The sequence below is a fragment of the Eutrigla gurnardus genome (assembly GCF_963514095.1).
Source record: "Eutrigla gurnardus genome assembly, chromosome: 3".
Taxonomy (NCBI): domain Eukaryota; kingdom Metazoa; phylum Chordata; class Actinopteri; order Perciformes; family Triglidae; genus Eutrigla; species Eutrigla gurnardus.
The window spans coordinates 11,757,943-11,779,364 of NC_139917.1; the positions used below are offsets into that span (position 1 = coordinate 11,757,943).

The 21,422-nt window shown below is 43.1% G+C and overlaps 1 protein-coding gene across 1 annotated transcript; it reads right to left on the reverse strand.

The window, feature by feature from the left end:
- Positions 1–583: 583 nt before the first annotated feature.
- stim2a (tromal interaction molecule 2a) lies at positions 584–20,954 on the reverse strand. The gene is made up of 12 exons (XM_084006403.1): positions 20,289–20,954; positions 16,771–16,901; positions 7,437–7,548; positions 6,580–6,691; positions 6,327–6,442; positions 5,993–6,170; positions 5,741–5,918; positions 5,438–5,599; positions 5,219–5,319; positions 4,881–5,131; positions 4,164–4,344; positions 584–3,994 (listed from the first exon to the last, which is right to left on the reverse strand). Exons 1-12 carry the CDS (start codon positions 20,410–20,412, stop codon positions 2,482–2,484), a joined length of 3,159 nt encoding a protein of 1,052 aa, XP_083862529.1. The 5' UTR covers positions 20,413–20,954; the 3' UTR covers positions 584–2,481.
- Positions 20,955–21,422: the final 468 nt, after the last annotated feature.

The window sequence follows — 21,422 nt, forward strand, 5'->3', positions numbered from 1 at the left end:
TCCTGTATTCAGGGTCACGGGGGGCTGGAGCCAATCCCAGCTATCAATTCAATTCAATTCAATTTTATTTATAGTGTCAAATCACAACAGAAGTCATCTCAGGACACTTAACACATTGAGCAGGACTAGAATACGCTCAAAATTTCAAGAGTCAACACAATTTCATATTCCCAACATCACCCAGGGGCAAGCGTTACAGCGACAGTGGCAAGAAAAAACTGCCTTAATAGGCTTTTAGGCAGAAATCTCGTGCAGCCCCTATCATTGGGCGAAGGCAGGGTACACCCTGGACAGGTCGCCAGTCCATCGCAGGACCGACATGTAGAGACAGACAACCATTTACACTCACATTCACACCTACGGGCAATTTAGAGTCATCAATTAGCCTATCCCCATCCTGCATGTCTTTGGACTGTGGGAGGAAGCCGGAGTGAACCCACGCTTACACGGGGAGAACACGAACCCGGGACCCTCTCGCTGTGAGGCGACAATGCACTATATTGTGAAGAATATTCATTTGCAAGCTGTAAATAAACTTTCACACAGGTTTGAAAGAATTTACATGATGGTGATCACCTCCTTATTTATTTTCTCTATCATCACTTGTTAAATCATCAGATAACAACAGTCTTTGAAATATTACATTCATATTATAATTATGTGCTTGTGATTTTATAAGACAATGGTACAATGGTTTATTTCTATATTCCTTACCCTTGAAACAAACAAAAAATAATGGCATGAGAAAATGTATACCAATAAGCAATTTTCAAATCAATTAACATTTATTTCTGAATAATTTGAATTCAAATAAACTACTCAAGGTACTGATTCTATGCCTGTAAACAATAAAAGCAGCATAATTCAAATCAATATTAATTTAAATGCACACATTTTAAAAAAGCAAGCAAGCCAACTGTTCATGAGCATTTGGCAAATCAAAGCAGAACATTTTCAATAAATATGTTTGTCCCAGGCCAATCCACAGGATCAGGATCAGGACAGATGCTTTTTTTAATGGGTGAAGAATTTTAAGGTTGACCCATTTCCAAGCTCAGAAAATAAAGAAAAACAGTCAGCAGTTATGACATTATGTGCATCAGGGAACAATATGATTTAAAAACGCTATTTTGCAGGTAAGCCACGTCTTAAAGTGGTGGCATTTAAAATTTTGATTGTGCTGGAGAGAAAAAGAGGCTGTCTAATTTCTGTCCAAAGCTTCCCACAACAGACTTACACTGACATACCCTTTTCTATAAATATATAAAACATTATTGGACAATCTATACACAATATGAAAGTATTAACACTATTTTTTCCGGTGCAGACATATTTAGCTATATTTAGCTATCTGGTGAAAACTTGGTTTCAAATCCTCAATAAATCCTGAGTAACAGTAAATAGTCAAGACTAAATAAGCAATCATAAATTGGACTATTAAAAGAAAATTAAATATGAGAGATTATTTATTAAAAAAAGTTATCTGCTGTATATATGTGGTTCGATAATTTGATGAACAACAACCCGACACAACCCAAATTAGGCCATGTCCACAGTACCAAAACTATTTTCCTTGGCGTTGTGTCAAGAAAAGGACTCAGCACGCTGTAGTAACGCTGTTGTGCATATTCCAGGCCTATATGCGGCGCTGTTTCTGCTACAAAAATACACCAACAATGGAGAAGAGACGGAGAATGCGCATAAAGCTTGCATGCTACAAACATAGACAGTAGAAGAAAAAACCGACCACAACAAGAACAACACGAAGATGGCGAGTGAGGTCGAAAGCTGAATCGTTGGCATAGGGTGATGACATCATCATATGCATATTGGCTGTAGACACGAACAAGAAAACGCAAGGGAGCTGCTTTTTACTCTTTCACCCAGGGACCTGGTCTCAAAAAAAAGTGCGTTTACAGGCACCAAAAACTGATTCTGATAAACCCACTCCTAACCAGTGAGAAAAACACATACAATTTAGAAATCTCTCAAAATAATCAAAACGGTTAACACTTGTGTGTTCATGTAGGACTCCATTAAACATAGTAGGAATCTTATTGACAAAGTAGATTTTGGGGGTCTTTAAATTGGCTTTTTTACTTGAATGTGTGAATTGTGCAAAAAGCATTAAAGAATGTCAGACCCTTCTCATTGTTATCAAATTAGGAGAAATCACTACTTTAGACTACAGAAAATAATGCATTTGTTTTCTGATGCAATTAATGCCTTCATTTGAGGTTTATATTGAGTTCAAGCATTGCCTCTGTTTTACAGAAGAGCAGCATCATTTCAAAATCATTTAAAAAAAATCTGCATCTAAAACTAATATATGGCATCAACCATATGTCTACATAAGACTTTATAATCAAAAATAAATCAACTTCAGCTTTCCATACCAGATATCGTCAATGAGGTTCTGAAACTCTCCTTTTCTGGTTTAATACAAAACAAAAAAATAAAGAAAATATTCTAAGGTGATCATCAGAGTTTTTGAAGACCGCTTTGAGGCTTCTCTGGATTTGACTCAGTTTTCTTTTTAAAAAGATTTTTGAGCTTTAAGGTTTTCTTGCTCTTTTCCTTATGTTTGTTCCTCTCATCTCCAGGCTCAGGGGGCAATGCATGAGATGAAGAAGCAATCCTTGATGGCGCCAATGGTTGCTCCACTTCTGCAGGCAACGTGCTCTGGGGCAGGTTGGGTGTTGAGGCAGAGAGGCCGGTTGGGGTCGTAGCCACGGACTGGTAGGACTTCTCAAGGATTCCATCATACACAAGCTGGCTCAACGTCCCAGTGAAAAGGTCTGATGAGGAATTCCATGGTGCCTGGGATGTTACCGTAAGGTCTGGCTGTCCAATTCGACCTGCAGATGAACTTAATTTGGATGCTACCGACTCCTCCCTGAGTGTTGACTGTTTCGGTATGTCCATTGGAACATCAACTCTATCCCAAGAGGTTTTTCCTGTGGGGGTGTCTATGAAAGTGTCAATGTCATCTCTCGGCATTCTTGGGATTCTTCTTCTGAGAGAACCAGCAGACATCTCAAGTTCATCCCTCGGTATCCTCCTACTTGGTGACGGTCCTAAACTGAACTCTTGCTTCTCTGTAGAGGACACGTTATCCATAAGTGCTTCAAATCTCTCTCTGGGTAGCATTTTAATGGAAGCAGTATCTATACAATACTCGAGCTCATCCCTAGATACCTTCCTTGGTGGTGTTCTAGCGGCCTCAACCAATTTTTCCATCGCTAATGCCCTCACAGAGGAATCAAGCTGGCAGTCTCCTTTATTCCGGGGAAACTTTCTAGAAGCTGTGTCGAGGGACATTCCCATTGAATTTCTTGAAATCCTTCTGGATACTGATTCAAATGGATCAACAACATCATCTTGTGTCATCTTTCTTGAGGCACTGTCCATTGAAGCCCCCATCATATCTCTTGATATCTTCCTCTGTGCCACATCTGTTGTCGCTTCTAATTCATTCCAAAGGATCTTTTTCACCTCCAGAGGTAAATCACTTCTTTCTCTGTATACATTCCTTGGAGCAGTATTCATCAAATCACCTTTTGTATCTCTCTCTATATTCCGAGCAAGGAATTCTGCTTCCAAATCATTGGAAAGCACCTTTCTAACTGCAACATCCACAGGAACTTCAATCCCTCTGGATATCTTCCTTGACGTAGCATCTACCAAAGACTCGTCTTTTGACATCTTCAAAGAAGGGGCTTCGAAAGAAGTGTCTAACACTCTGTCTTTTGCCATCTTTCTGCAGGAAACATCGAGACAAGCTTCCAGTTCTCCTACAGAAAGTTTGTGAACTGGAGACTCAACAGCAGCTTCTACTTCTTTACTCAAAGGCTTTGTAATGGAGCTGTCTGAAAACAATTCTGTTTCGTCATGATAGAGCTTTTGAGGGGAAGTGTCAACAGTAGGAGGGAACATTTTGCTGGGAGGAGTTGAAGTCATATATTCTGAGTCTGAGAACATCTCTTGGGAGTTTCTATTAGTCAGAGAATTGACAAGAAGAACAGGAGAAGGAAAGGGCAAGGAAGGCAAGAAGGAAGAAAGCAAAGAATTAACAAAGATTGTATCACTGATAGACAGTGTTTTAGTATGAGCTGTGTTTTAAAACAAATTGGCCTTTTTAAGTGTTGGACAGGAAGACATACTGTTTCTTTAGAGTTTTCAGGAAGATCCCCTCATCCTCGCAAGGGTATGGGGCTCGGATGGGGACAAGAATGTCAGGGTCTGCGGAGATCATGGTGGCCGATGGCTGAGTGACCATGCCAGAACGACGTGACCGGCATATGGTGGATCCCGGTGTTCGAGGAGAGCGTTTCACTGGTGGAACTGGAAGAAGACCAGCAATTAACCGATCAGCAAAAGCATATATCTTCGCAAAACATATGAAGTGTTTGCTGACGTTTTCAGAAATGGAATACACCATGGAAGTTTATTTTTCGGTGAATGATGAGTTAATATATTGTAATATAGTTTAATATATTTTAGTTATACAGTCCTTTTATCTTTCTAATTTTAGATTTCAGAGGAAATGTTCCTATTCCTAATGGCCTTACCTTTTCCCTTCTTGTCGTTATGTTTCTGTATTTCTTGAATTATGTTATGCGCTCGGTTCCCCGCTAAATTGAACCTTGTGGCATATTGTGTATCCTTCCATTTCCTAACCACAAGCTCATACCAGCTGAAGTCAGTTTAAGTTAAATTTCAGGCAGCAACATTGTTATCTAACGAGACAATAAGTTAACACATTTGTAGCTTCTTGTTTATCGCTTGCCACGGCCTCTGCAGTCACCAGATCTGAACACTTTGGGGACACTAACGGGGAACCGAATATGAATCAAAAAGTCATCATTGCTGTTACTTACTTGGCTTCTGTGGTAAGATTGGAGAAGCAGACTCTAACAGATCCTCTAGAGATCCATGGATGGAGCTGTGGCATGACCAAGATGGCATGGGCACTCTGGGAAATCCCAAAGCAATTGAGTCTGAGTAGAGCTGAGCAGTGAGGTTTGCTAGGCCAGGATTCCTAATGATGGGGAAGCCACAGAGACGCTCGATCTGTTGCCAGCGATGGAGGCGCTCCCGTAGGCAGGCTGTCACTTCAGACAAGGCATTCCTTTGGCATACACAAAGACCTTTGTGACATGTGCTGCATTACTGTGTCAGACAGAAAAATACTTGCACAGGTAATTTTGTGACTCACTTTGCCTCAAGGATCTTGTGGTCAACTTGGTCTAAAGAGGAGCTGTGAGCGACATGGAGCGTTCCGAACACAGAACTTCTCTTCTTCTTAATCCTCTCTGCCTGCAAGGAAATACAACTGCAAGTCAGTTGATGTAAATGCCCTTTACATATCCTGTGCCGTCAGTCTAAATATCACTAGGATATTTTTCATGTGTGCCAGCCGTTCTTCATGCATTACCTCTTCCTTAGCAATGGCAAGCTGTAGTTCTGCCCTGTGCTTCTTGACATTGTAGTACTGGACCTCCACCTCGTGTGTCAGCTGCAGCCACAGCTGGAGGGCCTCTGAGGCAGTCGAGCTAACCTGCATGTCCTTTTCCGCCTGCTTCAGTGCACCACGGACCTGAGGGGATGGCATCAGTCAAATGTTAGAGATCAGTATGTGGACGAATCACTGGAAATCGCTGTTAAAGCTTCAATTCTTTCCTTGAAACTTTCCAAACTATAGCAAGGATGAGGAGCGTTCCTCCAGTTGTCTGTCTACCTGCACCAGCTCTTCCTCTGCATATCGGAGGCGGCTGAGCTCGCTGACCGCACCCTGCCTCAGCTCGTGCAAGCGGTAAGCCTCCTCCTGTGCCCCCATGATCTCATCCCTCATCTTCTCCTCCAGGTTCTGTTTCGCCTCAGCAACATTACGTTTTTCCTCCTGTGCTCGCTCCAGTCTGAGAAAGTGAAATGTTTTGAGGGAATCAATTCAAGAATGTAAAGTAGAATGAGAGACACTGGTAATACTTACTGTTCCTGCAGATCTATGAGGCTTTGTTCAGCCCTCTGCAGACTTTCCAAATCTTTCATCATCCTGGTTATGTGGACTTTACTGACTTTGTTCTGGGCCTGGGCAAACCAGCAGCCTCCAACTCCCATCACCACCGATACAATGAGCAGCAGGTCCTTCATGTAGTTATGAGGGGGACCTGTGGTGGAATGCAAGGCCGTAGTTGTCTTTTAAATGCTGGAAAAATCTGAGGAAACTGGGAGAGTTGGTAGGTTTGCGACACAAGTAGTCAAGACATGAACAGATATACTAAAGAGACATAGGGAGAGGGAATAGGGTGAGGACTTGGCCTTACGTGTAGGCGGTCCAAACAGAACAACGTCCAGAGCTTTGATGTTGAGCTTCTGTTTGTCTCTCTGATCCTGAACCTTCAGATGGCCACTCAGGAATGAAGGCTCATTGGCCGCAATCCTGCACACACATGTCAAAGTTCAGTGTGTTGATGTGATTCTTCACAACAGCTGACTTGTTTTAGAGTGACTCGCTTGGACAACAGCACACAAGAGAGCGTCTTGGTTGACCATGACATCGTCATTGGACATCCTCACCTGGGGAGTGTGTTTCCATTGACCTTGAAGTCCCTAAAGTTCCTTTCATACTGGGGCAGCTCAACAAAGTCCTTCAGCCAGCGAAGCACGTCATCTTGAGTCCAATTATGCACTGAGAAGTAATAGGAGAAAAGGGGACCAAGTGAGACAAGTCAAGTTAAACTTTATCTGTATAGCAGATTTAAAAACAAACAACAGTTGACCGAACTGCTGAACAACCATAAGATGCAGATAAATACGAAGTAAACAACAATTGAAACAGAAGACCTCATAGTGAGAACATAACAGGAGTAAAATACATGGAGTACAACAGACGATGCAGTCAGAATACAATCAATCTTTATGCTAATGAGAAGAGGTGAGTCTTCAGCAGGAATTTATGTCTGTGTTCTGGGTAGTATTTATATGAACTGGTCAGTGGTTCCAAAGAATAGAGGCTCGGTTGGTGTCTGGTTCTGGGGGACGTCCAGGAGCATCTGATTGGTCGATCTCACTGCTCTACCTGGAGTATGGAAATGCATTAGTTCTGCTAGATAAGGTGGAGTCAGTCCATTTACAAGCTTATAAACAGGAAACAATATTTTAAAATCAATCCTGTAACTGACAGGAAGCCAGTGAAGGGAGGCGTATCCTGGTGATATGTGATCCCTTTTTCTTTTCCTAGTTAGAAGACAGGCAGCTGCATTTTGTAGTAGCTGCAGTGGGCGCAGAGATGACTGTTCTACGCCCACGTACAAAGAGTCGTCCAGCTGAGAGGTGATAAAAGAATGAATGACTCTCTTTGGGAGGGAGACAGGCCCCTACCTCGGCTAAAATTCTGAACTGGAAGAAGCACACACGCACACGCATGCACACACCTTCAGACGACTTCCAGCCCCTCCAGAGCTCCTCAATTGTGATGTGTTGGTCTTCTCTGTGCAGGTGGCTGTGTTTGTTGGTTTGCTGCTGCTTCATGTCCTCAATGATGAACTGCGGAAGACAGAGGGACAAAAGGAAGTGAAAATCCAAAACTTTTTTTTGTTTGTTCAGATGCAACTTTGAAGAACAAGATTAGGGGTCACAAAGCACGTAACATTAGCTAAGCATAAACCTCCCTGTCCAAAAATAAATTGGGTGAATGTTGCAGTGTTATGAGCAGTACGTAGGAGGAGTGGGTCTTTTGAGTCTGTATTTATTTAGAATGCATGCAGAAGCATGAGTGTGTATTGCAAACGTGTGTGTGCGTGCGTATGGCGTCAGGATCGTTTCATATTACTTGCGCACTATGAAGGTAAATCGATGTCAAAACACTTAGAAAGACGCGCAGCAACGTGTGTGTGAACGCATGGTTACTTTGTTATGCGTGCGTGCGTGCGTTGTTGCGCGCAGATTGTATTTCACGCGTAACAAGAAGCTGCGTACATATGAAGCAGCGTGCGCACGTCTGTCTGTCACTGTTTGACAAATGTTGTTACGCGTTCACACGACGTGCGGTCGCAGATTTTGATGCTGCGCGGCCGGAAGTTGATCTGCTGTGCGTGCACCAAACGCGTAACATGAACGTGTAATGTAGTTGGCCTTTTCATTTAGTCAGACCGGAAATTTAGAAGAAGAAGAAGAAGAAGAAGAAGAAGAAGAAGAAGAAGAAGAAGAAGAAGAAGAAGAAGAGAGGAAGGAGAAAGGTGAGTGGGAAAGATGGTGAGTACTTTATAAATACATAGGTCATTTGTGTTGTGTAAGTTTTAAAGTAGAGTCTGGAGTATTGCTTGTTGCAGTGTAAACAAAACATTGAAACTGGGCCCCTCCTCTCGGGCTCAACTGTGTAACGTAACGTAGGCTACGTTACGTAGCCTCCTGCCACAGACAGCAGCAGTTATGAGGACCACAAAGGAAAGGAAATATAGCCTAGTCCAGCGGTACTCATCCGCCGGCCACCTATTTGTGGCCCCGGAACTATTATTTATTCAGTATGTGTTTTGGTTGGGTCAACGCGTGTATCGGGACTTGTCTCCATGCCAACAGACAGCCTGTTATTGGGTCGCGCTGCGAGCATTTTTAAGTTTCACTTTCGTTTTTGAAGCCGTTCGCATATTGCCACTTTGCCAGTAGGAGCATAGATAGATAGCATAGACGGGAAAAGATTACATGAAAGTGGCGTGTTCCAAGTTCTCTGCCTAAAGAAAGGTGGACAGTGAAAATCGCCAATTTAAAGAAGAATGGACTGAAAAGTTTGCATTCATTCTTCCTCCAACCAGCACAAGACCCATGTGCTTAATATGCCAGGAGACTATCTGTGATGAAGATTTCCAATTTGAAAACGGCATTATGAGACAAAAGCATACACATTTTGAAGAAACATATCCTCAAAATTCAGAGGTAAGAACAACAAAAAGAAATGCACTAAATACAGTATATCACATGTGGCCTGACCGACCTCAATAAATGGACCTTTGAGTCATTGAAAAACATCTTTGTGGCCCTTGAGGATTTGTATTTGAGTACCCCTGGCCTAGTCCGAGAGAAGCGTGTGCCCGAGGTGACGGTGAACAGTTGATACTCTGCCCCATCGTGTGAGTAACAATCTTAGGACGTAAATGAAGTGGCGTGCATGCGTGTAAAAGTGCAGTGACTGCCATCTTGTTTCCCTCACAGCTTCCGAGTCTGCGCCCGGCAGAGGACAGTGTGCAAGTGGAAGACCAGTGGTGGTCGTGGAGGATCGGTGTTGCCAAGCTACCACAATTACGGACCCCTTCCCCCGACACCCCCTTTTATAATTTCTGTGAATAAATATTGTTTTAAATGCCCTTTACAGTCTCCAAGCACTTTCTTGCCTTTAAACAGCTCCTCGCTCTTACAGAGCTTGCTTTAATTGAAAACACATTTTAAATTACACACATAACTTTTGCTAGCTGGGGTCTATATAGACATGTTATACAATTTTATTATTAGATTTAGGCTAATTGAAAAACACAGACACAAAGTTAGTAGCCTAGATACAGTACATATTTTCCGTTTTTCGTTCTTTTATTTTGAAGCGAAAAACATCACATCCTGCTGTGTAATGAGCTGCATTGAACACAAGCAGATCTATTGAGAACAAAAAATCCATATTTCCTTTTATTTTGGCGAAAAGTAATGCAAAAGTAATGTAAAAGTAGTGTAATGCCTTACAATTCAAAGACAGTAATATTGTAATGTAACTAATTACTTTGAAATGACAGTAACATGCAGGGCTGGACTGGGACCAAATATCGGCCCGGGCATTTTCAGCCGAGACCGGCCCACCAGGTATCGATGGAAAGACAATGAAGCCTATGAATGAAAACAATTTTTTGTGTGACAATGCTTGTACACTGTCGGGCATCGCCCCTCGGCTGTAATTGGTCCAGCCCAGAATCAATCATGACTAAGGGGCCGATCTACCAGTTTTGTGTACCAATAGCAGTGTTTCCCACAGGATTCTATCGTGGGGGGCTTGTGATCTTGTAGGGGGGTCCAGGGGCATGCCCCCCCCCCCCCCCCCGGGAGAACATTTTTAATAGATTTAACTTTAATGCATCAATTTGGTGAATTTTGAGAACCAAAATATGACATCAATTACTGACCAATTTCTTACAAACTGCTGGTACTAATACAAAATGTTGACATACTAAATGGGGTTGAGGAGTTTAAGCATTCAAGAAAAGATGAAAAGAAAAATGACTAAAACACAGTGCTTAGCCTTCCAGGGTTCCCCAATTAGTTTTCACTGAGGGCCAAATTATGTCCAGGTTGGTTGTAGTAGCAGATAGTAGTAGTAGTCATAGCCTGTGTTGAGGGACAGATAAAAATGTACTTGAAAGGTGTTGCGTCGCCTCGACGCGCGTCTAGGATTTTTGGGAGGCACACGTCAGGCCCTTGCGCAAGGACGTAAAGGCTGAATTATGCTTCCGCGTCGACACAACGCAAGAGGGCTTGCGGACCCCTTACGTCCTTGCGGACCCCCTTACGTCCAACGCAAGGGCCTGACGTGTGCCTCCCAAAAATCCTAGACGCGCGTCGAGGCGACGCAACACCAACGCAACACCAACGCAGCGGCTTTGGCTGTGATTGGTCCGCTAACTACATCCGCTGGAGACCGCTATCCGGTTTCCACTCATAAACACCGCCATATAAACTTTTAAAAGGCTACTTTTATTGTTTTCACCTCGTTTTATTGTTTGCACCTTCTCGCTTTTGCACAAAGAAATAAAACACCAAGTCCCCTTGCGTTGTGTCGACGCGGAAGCATAACTCAGCCCTGCTGCGCGGCCGGAAGTTGATCTGCTGTGCGCGCACTAAAGGCCTGATTATGCTTCCGCGTAGTGATAACGCAACGGCAACGCAACGGCCACGCAGTTGCTTGGAGACCGTGATGGTTCTGCGTTGGGTTTACGTGTCGAAATGCAATTCAAAGCCACACCGGTAAAGGGCGCTATGGTTTTTGTAAAGACTGACCGACCGACCGAGACTCTTGGCATATATCATCGTAAGCTTCGTTATAGCGTATTTGTTTACTTTCCGGCTTTAAACGTCCACAATTTTTCAGAACTTGGTGTTTTATTTCTTTGTGCAAAAGCGAGAAGGTGCAAACAATAAAACGAGGTGAAAACAATAAAAGTAGCCTTTTAAAAGTGTAAATGGCGGTGTTTATGAGTGGAAACCGGATAGCGGTCTCCAGCGGATGTAGTTAGCGGACCAATCACAGCCAAAGCCGCTGCGTTGGTGTTGCGTTGGCGTTGCGTCGCCTCAACGCGCGTCGAGGATTTTTGGGAGGTGCACGTCAGGTGCACGCCAGTGACTAACTAATAACCTGCCATAAGGTGAAATAAAGAGTCGCTAAAGTTGAAAATATATTCACAGATTCGGGATCAATACATCTGAAGTGAAACGTTTTCAAACACAAATGATGCCTCTTTCCCACCGTAATATCAAAGACTACGAGCTACAAGCACCAAAACACAGATTTTTTACAAAAATCCGCTGTCCTCCGAGCTGAACGGAGAACATTGATCTATATGCGCAGCCGGCAGCCGGGCGAGTGCGCAGGGACCGTCTGCAAATTACAAGACAAAAGCAAGACGCTGCAAACAAGAGGAAAACAATATTGTATAACAGTAGACTGTTATACAATATTGTTTTCCTCTTGTGCGCCACTTGCTGTAGTGCTGTTGTTTTTTGTTGTTGATCAAAATATTCTCCAGGGGCATTCAAATAAATAAATCGTTGATATTGGACTTATTTTCTTTCAAGCGTACATTTTTATCTGTCCCTCAACACAGGCTATGACTACTACTACTATCTGCTACTACAACCAACCTGGACATAATTTGGCCCTCAGTGAAAACTAATTAGGGAACCCTGGAAGGCTCAGCACTGTGTTTTAGTCATTTTTCTTTTCATCTTTTCTTGAATGCTTAAACTCCTCAACCCCATTTAGTATGTCAACATTTTGTATTAGTACCAGCAGTTTGTAAGAAATTGGTCAGTAATTGATGTCATGTTTTGGTTCTCAAAATTCACCAAATTGATGCATTAAAATTAAATCTTTTAAAAATGTTCTCCCGGGGGGGGGGCGGGGGGCATGCCCCCGGACCCCCCTACAAGATCACAAGCCCCCCACGATAGAATCCTGTGGGAAACACTGCTATTGGTACACAAAACTGGTAGATCGGCCCCTTAGTCATGATTGATTCTGGGCTGGACCAATTACAGCCGAGGGGCGATGCCCGACAGTGTACAAGCATTGTCAGAAAAAAAATTGTTTTCATTCATAGGCTTCATTGTCTTTCCATCGATACCTGGTGGGCCGGGCTCGGCTGAAAATGCCCGGGCCGATTTTTGGTCCCAGTCCAGCCCTGCATTGTCATTTCAAAGTAATTAGTTACATTACAATATTACTGTCTTTGAATTGTAAGGCATTACACTACTTTTACATTACTTTTGCATTACTTTTCGCCAAAATAAAAGGAAATATGGATTTTTTGTTCTCAATAGATCTGCTTGTGTTCAATGCAGCTCATTACACAGCAGGATGTGATGTTTTTCACTTCAAAATAAAAGAACGAAAAGCGGAAAACATGTACTGTATCTAGGCTACTAACTTTGTGTCTGTTTTTTTCAATTAGCCTAATCTAATAATAAAATTGTATAACATGTCTATATAGGGGCTGCACGGTGGTGTAGTGGGTAGCACTCTCGCCTCACAGCAAGAGGGTCCTGGGTTCGATCCCCGGGTCGGCCCGGGTTCCTTCTGTGTGGAGTTTGCATGTTCTCCCCGTGTAAGCGTGGGTTCTCTCCGGGTTCTCCGGCTTCCTCCCACAGTCCAAAGACATGCAGGATGGGGATAGGTTAATTGATGACTCTAAATTGCCCGTAGGTGTGAATGTGAGCGTGAATGGTTGTTTGTCTCTACATGTCGGCCCTGCGATAGACTGGCGTCCTGTCCAGGGTGTACCCTGCCTTCGCCCAATGACAGCTGGGATCGGCTCCAGCCCCCCCGCGACCCTGAATACAGGATAAGCGGTAGAAAATGGATGGATGGATGTCTATATAGACCCCAGCTAGCAAAAGTTATGTGTGTAATTTAAAATGTGTTTTCAATTAAAGCAAGCTCTGTAAGAGCGAGGAGCTGTTTAAAGGCAAGAAAGTGCTTGGAGACTGTAAAGGGCATTTAAAACAATATTTATTCACAGAAATTATAAAAGGGGGTGTGGGGGGAAGGGGTCCGTAATTGTGGTAGCTTGGCAACACCGATCCTCCACGACCACCGCTGGTCTTCCACTTGCACACTGTCCTCTGCCGGGCACAGACTCGGAAGCTGTGAGGGAAACAAGATGGCAGTCACTGCACTTTTACACCCAATACATGCACGCCACTTCATTTACGTCCTAAGATTGTTACTCACACGATGGGGCGGAGTATCAACTGTTCACCGTCACCTCGGGCACACGCTTCTCTCGGACTAGGCCAGGGGTACTCAAATACAAATCCTCAAGGGCCACAAAGATGTTTTTCAATTTCAATTCTTCTTTAAATTGGCGATTTTCACTGTCTACCTTTCTTTAGGCAGAGAACTTGAAACACGCCATTTTCATGTAATCTTTTTTCCCGTCTATGCTATCTGTCTATGCTCCTACTGGCAAAGTGGCAATATGCGAACGGCTTCAAAAACGAAAGTGAAACTTAAAAATGCTCGCAGCGCGACCCAATAACAGGCTGTCTGTTGGCATGGAGACAAGTCCCGATACACGTGTTGACCCAACCAAAACCAGGGCCGTTTCAAGGAATTTGGGGGCCCCAAGCAAAATGGACATGGAGGCCCCCCCGCACGCAAAGCCTACAGGAACCACAGCATAGCCATACAGTTTAAGTTCACACACTTTATATAATTGAGATAAGAATTTAACATTTGGAACATTTTAACATGTGCAAAAAAAAACACCACCGTACCATAAAATCCAATATACACAACAAAAAAGTGCACAATAACTAAATCCAACATACTTAAAAACACACACACACATACATACATACATACATACATACATACATAAATACACACACTCACATTAACATTTTTCAGTTCTCACAAAATGAGAAAATAAAACAATTAAAAAAATTACCTGTGAAGTACGTTTGACCATTTCACTGTTAGCATATTGGAAGAGGTCACTATTAACAGCTCAGCTTAGTGAGAGAAATTCACTCTACCTTCATCAGTGGAGGGTTGAGGGGTGAGAAATTTAAGCAAAGCACCTTGAGGGAGGAAGAAAAGATATGTTAGGATTTCCATATTTTGATATTTAGAAGGGATGCAGCTACTTTCACAACTACAAACTCTTAAAAACATCCCAAGCTAATGTTATACATTGACCTACTTGTAGCTTAACATAGCATTTAAGCATTCTGCTGTTTGAGAATTAGACAGACGCACCTGGTGCTTTAAAGACAGTAAACAGCTGGCGTGCATGAACACTACTAGACCATATTCTGTCCGTTCGAAAAAAAGTTGCACTAACTGTTACAAGCAGCATTGGCCGTCACGCAGGTAGCTAACATAAACATTTTTTGCTAGCCTACCTGCTGTGAAGTTACACCAATTGTACAAGACACGTAGAGCTATTTTATCCAGTGTAATGTATCACTTACCACTATCTTGTTTTTTCTTATCCTCCTTCTTTCTCTTCTTTCTTTTCTGGCTTCCCGAGGCATAATTCCGCTTCATGATGACTGCCGAGGTTTCGTATTTTGCCGGCAGCAGAGGTCACGAACCTGGCCGGCTGGCTGCTGTCAGCGGCTACTGAGAGGGGCCCCCTTGTGGGGGATCCCGATAACAGTGTCATTGCACTTTACTGCATTGACTATTAAAGGGGTGCTCACACAGTTTGTCGTTGCATTTTATTCATGGCCAGCTCGGGGCCCCAAGCAATTGCTTGGTTTGCTTGCCTTCTCGCGACGGGCCTGAAAAAACACATACTGAATAAATAATAGTTCCGGGGCCACAAATAGGTGGCCGGCGGATGAGTACCGCTGGACTAGGCTATATTTCCTTTCCTTTGTGGTCCTCATAACTGCTGCTGTCTGTGGCAGGAGGCTACGTAACGTAGCCTACGTTACGTTACACAGTTGAGCCCGAGAGGAGGGGCCCAGTTTCAATGTTTTGTTTACACTGCAACAAGCAATACTCCAGACTCTACTTTAAAACTTACACAACACAAATGACCTATGTATTTATAAAGTACTCACCATCTTTCCCACTCACCTTTCTCCTTCCTCTCTTCTTCTTCTTCTTCTTCTTCTTTTAAATTTCCGGTCCGGCAGGCAAAGTATGGCTCACTGCTCCCTCCCCTGGTTGACTAAAATGAAAAGGCCAACTACACTACACGTTCATGTTACGCGTTTAGTACGCGGACAGCAGATCAACTTCCGGCCGCGCAGCATCAAAATCTGCAACCGCACGTACGTGTGAACGCGTAACAACATTTGTCAAACAGTGACAGACAGACGTGCGCACGCTGCTTCATATGTACGCAGCTTCTTGTTACGCGTGAAATACAATCTGCGCGCAACAACGCACGCACACACGCATAACAAAGTAACCATGCGTTCACACACATGTTGCTGCGCGTCTTTCTAAGTGTTTTGACATCGATTTACCTTCATAGCGTGCGTGCGTGCGTGCGTGCGTGCGTGCGTGCGTGCGTGTGTGTGTGTGTGCGTGTTAGTGCAGTCTTGGAATGTGTCCTTGGCTGTAAACTGAGGCTTCATATTATGGCTAGGGGGAATCTTGGGGCTGTGTTCTGATGAGCCCAGCCCCCCTCTCCCTCCTTAAGTCTCTATGGTAACCGCAACCCGAGCCCCTGGATACTATATCCCTGAACTGCATTCTAGAAGGCAAAGGCATTCTAGAATTCTGGATTTACTACTACCAATGTCACATACAAATAGAGACTCACACACTCCCTGGACAAAATACTTATAAACTCTGTCTGAAATATCTGAATATTGCACTCAACACAAAATAAAACAAAAATGACAAAGGTGAACTGGCATGGGCGCAAACAAGCTTTTATGTGCAGTAAATATGGCTTTATGCCTACACACCACCATATGCAGCGATCAACAACGGATCACTTTTTTTGACTAAATGAGAAATTTTCGGTCATTAACAAAATGCCTTTGTCGAGAAAAAAAAATGTTTGAGAGGTGCAGATAAGATACGTATATGTATTGAACCTTGCTTTGCAACATTTCCTAATATTTGAGAATTTGTTCATTAATATGTATATTTTCCCATGGAATCCCACGCAGTTAAAGGCAAATAACTGTAGTTTGTTATTATTTTGCATTTAATGTATTACAACACTGAGGTGAGCACCGTGTCTTTTCAAGTTGTCTGAAGAATAAAGGAAGCTGGAGTCAGGAAATATAAAGAGGGGTTATGCTGTTAAGTATGACTATGAAGGTCACCAGTGTTGCAGTATTCTATTAGTGCAAACCATTTTTTGTCACTGAGCCAAAAGCAAAGTTATACTGTTGCTATCCTTGAAGTAACACTTGACTCTTCCACCAGCCAGGACACCTGTTGTTGCACTGCTTTACCATGTCCTTCTCATGCAAGAACATACACGCACAAGGACTTACAACAGCTAAGCAAATGGGGTAAACATTGCATGAAGAGAGTTTCTGTACCTCCACACTCTCCTCCACCTCAATCCCTCCGTCTTGGTCATCGTCCATCATGTGATGGATGCTCCGCAGGGCCTCCAGACTGTAGCGATCCGCCTCGCTCATACATGGTGGATACACCACCATGCAGGGGTCTACATGGGTCAGGAAGGTGATGACAGTATATCAATTATTATTTCACTCAACTCAACTCATTTATTCATTAATGCAGCTCAACTGTTTAGTTCGTCTGACCTATAAATTGAGCACTACATTTTGTATGTTCACACCACCTTTTAGGGCAGATACAAGGACTTTCTCAGTGCAGAGTGAATGTGAATATTTGGGATCATGAATCATGGGAATGTGCATTCCATGTATATGAGCAACAGAGGGGGAATGTGCACATTAACTTATTCCCTCGTGATTATTAATTGTGTCTTTAACAAAATTCATTATGCTGGACAGGGTAATTTGTTGCATGGACCCAGCTTTCGTCACAAACTAACCTCCCATCTCTGTAGACTGTGGAGAGGAATAGTAGAGTAGAGCCATTACCATTTCAGTTGGCCTATGCTAGCTTACCCGTAACATCACCCAGGGGTGCTTCACTGAGCTGTATTCACACATCGACTGGTTTACTACAGTGGTATAAACCCCAAATAAACTATTTTGCTGTTAGTTAACTACATTATGGATAAAAGGATGCTGTTAAGTATTAAGATAACAACAACAATTTGTAAAAGTCATGGTTTGTTAGCTCTGTCCGCAAGGAGACAAGCAATCAACTTTAGAAAAGTTTTGAACATCGGTGATAGGCTATGCGAACACTGTAGCTGCTCCATAAACACTTAAAATAATAAATACGGTACGCTGATAGGCTCCCGCAACACAGTGTCACGCTAATGTACCGCAAGTTAAAATATCTTAACTTGCTCGAGTATGAGAATTTGGTGAATTTCATAGATCCGTCTCATCACGACGCACGTCACGCCGCCCAGTACAAATTCTATTGCATAATCTATTTGCGGCCTTGCATTGAATTTGTATGCAATAGTGTCGCCTGTAAAATTAATGCTTTTTATCATGTGTGAGCACAGCATAACAATGAAAACTTATGAATGAAAAATAATGAAAATTATTTGATATACTCTATTAGGCAAACATGGACAATAAACTACCAGCATGAACAGTACAGTCCATTTGACAAAACAATCTCACCTCAAGATGCATTTAGTAGCTACTTCGTGGACTTTCCTCCGCTATTTCCAAGGTCACTAGTTCTTTTCATTGGCAATTTAAAGCATTTCTAACCCCAATAATGAAGTAAAGTGTATCAGTTTAAACCTTTTTCATGTCCCGATGCCATTCTGTACTAGGGATTTCATGTACCTCTCATTTGTTATATAAGATTCAACTAATAATCGGAGAGGGACACCACTGAATCAAGAGACGTTTTGGCAGGTTGCTGTTTGGATAAGTACTTATAATAAATAATAAAGCAGACTTTAACAGTAACAGCTTTAACTGACTGTGAAGCAGCAACACATATTGACGACACACAAATAAAACATACAACTGGAACAGCTTCCAGGGGTTTGACCAATGAGTGAGGGGCTCCATCTTTAAGTCCAGAACTCTACAAGACAATGTGTGCCAAATGTCTCTGTCACGTGCCAGCAAGCGCTCTAGAAAACAACTGTTGTAATTGTACAGTGTGTTCCAGGCTTTACTATAATACGGGAACACTAATACAGGAAAAGATGACACACAGTTTTCCGTCATCACTGCCGTACTGAGTCAGAGCCCTTTTTTTGTCTCTCTGACTGTGTGGTTTGGTGCTCCAAGTAGTTGAAGGGACCGGGGGTCAAAGGTCTGCTGGCTCAACCCTCCATCAGAGCCAGCTCCAGTAACATTAGCTGCTCCCGCCCACAACATAAGGGAATTAAAAGCTATGGGGAAAAGTGACTTTCAGTGTTGTGACATGAATCTCAGGACACTTTTGGCAAAAATAGTACCATTAATATGAGAAACAGTAGCATATTTTTCATGTGGTACAAATGATGCAACCAGCCAGTGTTCAAAGATGATGCTGTGACTGCTAAACTGCTGGTTAAGCATAATGCGTGTGTGGAGAAGGTTTGCTCTTTCAGTTGAAACTGTCTGTATCTTTAAGGCCCTTGAGGGTTATTATCTGCAATCCATAAAATGATCCAGGTGCTTCTGGTCATTCCCACAGCCAGGCCAGCACCAATATACAGGGCAAGGACATTCATCCCGTAGTTGTTGACGAAACTTGCATTTCTCAACAGTGAGGCGACCTCTCAGCTGGGTGGGCTATTAAATATCAATGGTGTATGCAAAAGCCGTCAGAAAAGTGTGTGCGTTATCGATGTCCCTGAAAGACCTCAACATATGACCCGAGTTTAACCCTTTCCACGGATGAGCTGAAACTGTTGGAGTCCTGGGCAAAGGACTGGAGCACAAGACAACAAGATTAAAGGTGCAATTGATTTGAGATTGGGGAGGCAAGTCCTGTTCCTTACGCTGGACCACCTTGGGGCCTTATTTTAGAAAGAAATAATGCATGTGTGTTAAGTACCAGGATGTACTCTCACTAACAACAGGTCTCGCTCCTTCGCTTCCCAGCAGATAAAAAGAGTAGATCAGGTAACCTCGCATATTAGCACGTATCATAGCTAAGTTAGTTAGCTACCTGGTAAGGCAACGCAACGGTGATGTTTTCACTGAGCAGTTTGTAGGTGTAACCGCCCTATGACAGCAGCAGCCATGAACTAGCTAGTGGGGCAGGTCACATGCACAAACATGCACTAAAAGCATGGGCAGTGCCCGGCTTTAATAACCACACACACAGAGGGAGAGTGACATTTGTAGCTCTGGTCAACATTACTCCACTTTAGCTTTATGTGGCAAATAGTTGTTTGCTGCTATAAAACTCTGAATGTCTCATATTGCGCCTTTAACTCATGAGGGGGTATTTTTATAATAATTTTAAAAAACTAACAACATCCTATGAGATTTAGAGTGTGATGCATTTTTAATTAATTCATTATTGATTGTAATTAATTATGTTTTCCTAAATGTAATTTTTGGGGGCACAGTCTAAAAAAACTTCAGTCTGGAGAACTGAATGACCTCAAAAACAAGGTAATTCTTTCCAGCCGAATATATAAATAACGTTCAGAAACCATGGAATCTTCAAATATTTTGAATGATTAACTTTAACACCTTTAGGATACAGTTGTGTTTTTGTCCTAAGAATGAAAATTAGAACGATTTCGAAAAAAAAAACAAAAAAAACAATCGATCACATATCACGACAAATGTATTTATAAAGCATATGTCAGCACCGAGGCACGACGGTCGTTTTCAGCGGTGCCAACGTGCAGACAGCCAGTCTATAAGAACTGGCGCATTAATGGCGTTGACAAGGCAGATTTAAATACGAAGCAAAGACTTTGTGAAGCATAAGGGTACGAACTGACCCGGCTTTCCTATAAGACTCTTGTATTATAGGCTACCTGTAGGGTCGAACCCTGCGCTCCCGGCGGGGAAGCTGAACCCCTGGAGGTCCCCGGCGCCTTGCGCCGCCACAAAGAGCGCAGCGGGGCAAAGGAGTAGCAGCAGAGGGGACAGAGGCAGCATTTTAGAAGGCAGATAATAGTCTCGTCCAGAGTTATGAAACTCTTCAAAGCAGGTGGAGAAAGAACATACACCCCCGTTTAGGAGGCACCAGTGTCGGCGTGAGAAAAGCGCTGAGCGACCCGCGTTGCTGTTCCAGGGAAAGCGGCGAGCTAGACGGGATATCGGTGTTTGACTTGAGACGTCAGCGAACTGGATAAATCGAAATGTGGGACAGTGCGCAAAAAACTCCAACACACTTCAGCAAGTTGGCAGCAACGATGTGCGGGGTCATCCGCGCACAGGAGGGCTGCGCGTAAAAATACTCCAAACGTGGACGATGGCGTTCCGGAAAGAAGAAAAAAATGACAGAAGGTGCTATTATAGATCCATAGTTGGATTAATAAAAAAGATAAGATAAAAAGTCCCGAGGCTCGTCCATCATTAAATATAATCCCAAAACAGAACTCAGGAACAGATTTGAAAGGCGCACGAAACACCCTTACTAGGTGAGTTGTTATTTAAACAGGGAGGCAAAACGAGCGTTTAACTGTGCTCAGCGTGCAGACTGCTTCTTTGTTCCTCATGTACAGCTGGAGTCTGTTTTGGTGAGCCAGTCCAGTCCTCTGTTCTCTCTCCAGCCGTGGATCTCCAGACGTAGAGATGTGACGTTCTTACTTGGAACTGACCCCCTCCCCTCACTCTCTCTCCAGCAACAGGGCCCCCAACACTGAATGATGTTTCCTACCTCCCCTCTATCCTTTGTAACAACTGAGCAACTGCTTAGAGTCCACAGTATGGAACCAACACAACTATATCCTCTCTGGTTGTATGGCTTTAATGATTCCAGTTTGGCTGGAGGATCAATTAAAGCCCCCTTAGACCTCACTATGGGAAGTGATGATCAGGACTATCATGCCAGGAATAGCGTGTCATGGCCAGGCCATTTGGGTCTGACGGTTGTCTCCTCCTTCACAGACCTCGAGGCTGACATTTCTAATGCCTCTGTGAGGTGTGCGATTTTCATCAACACA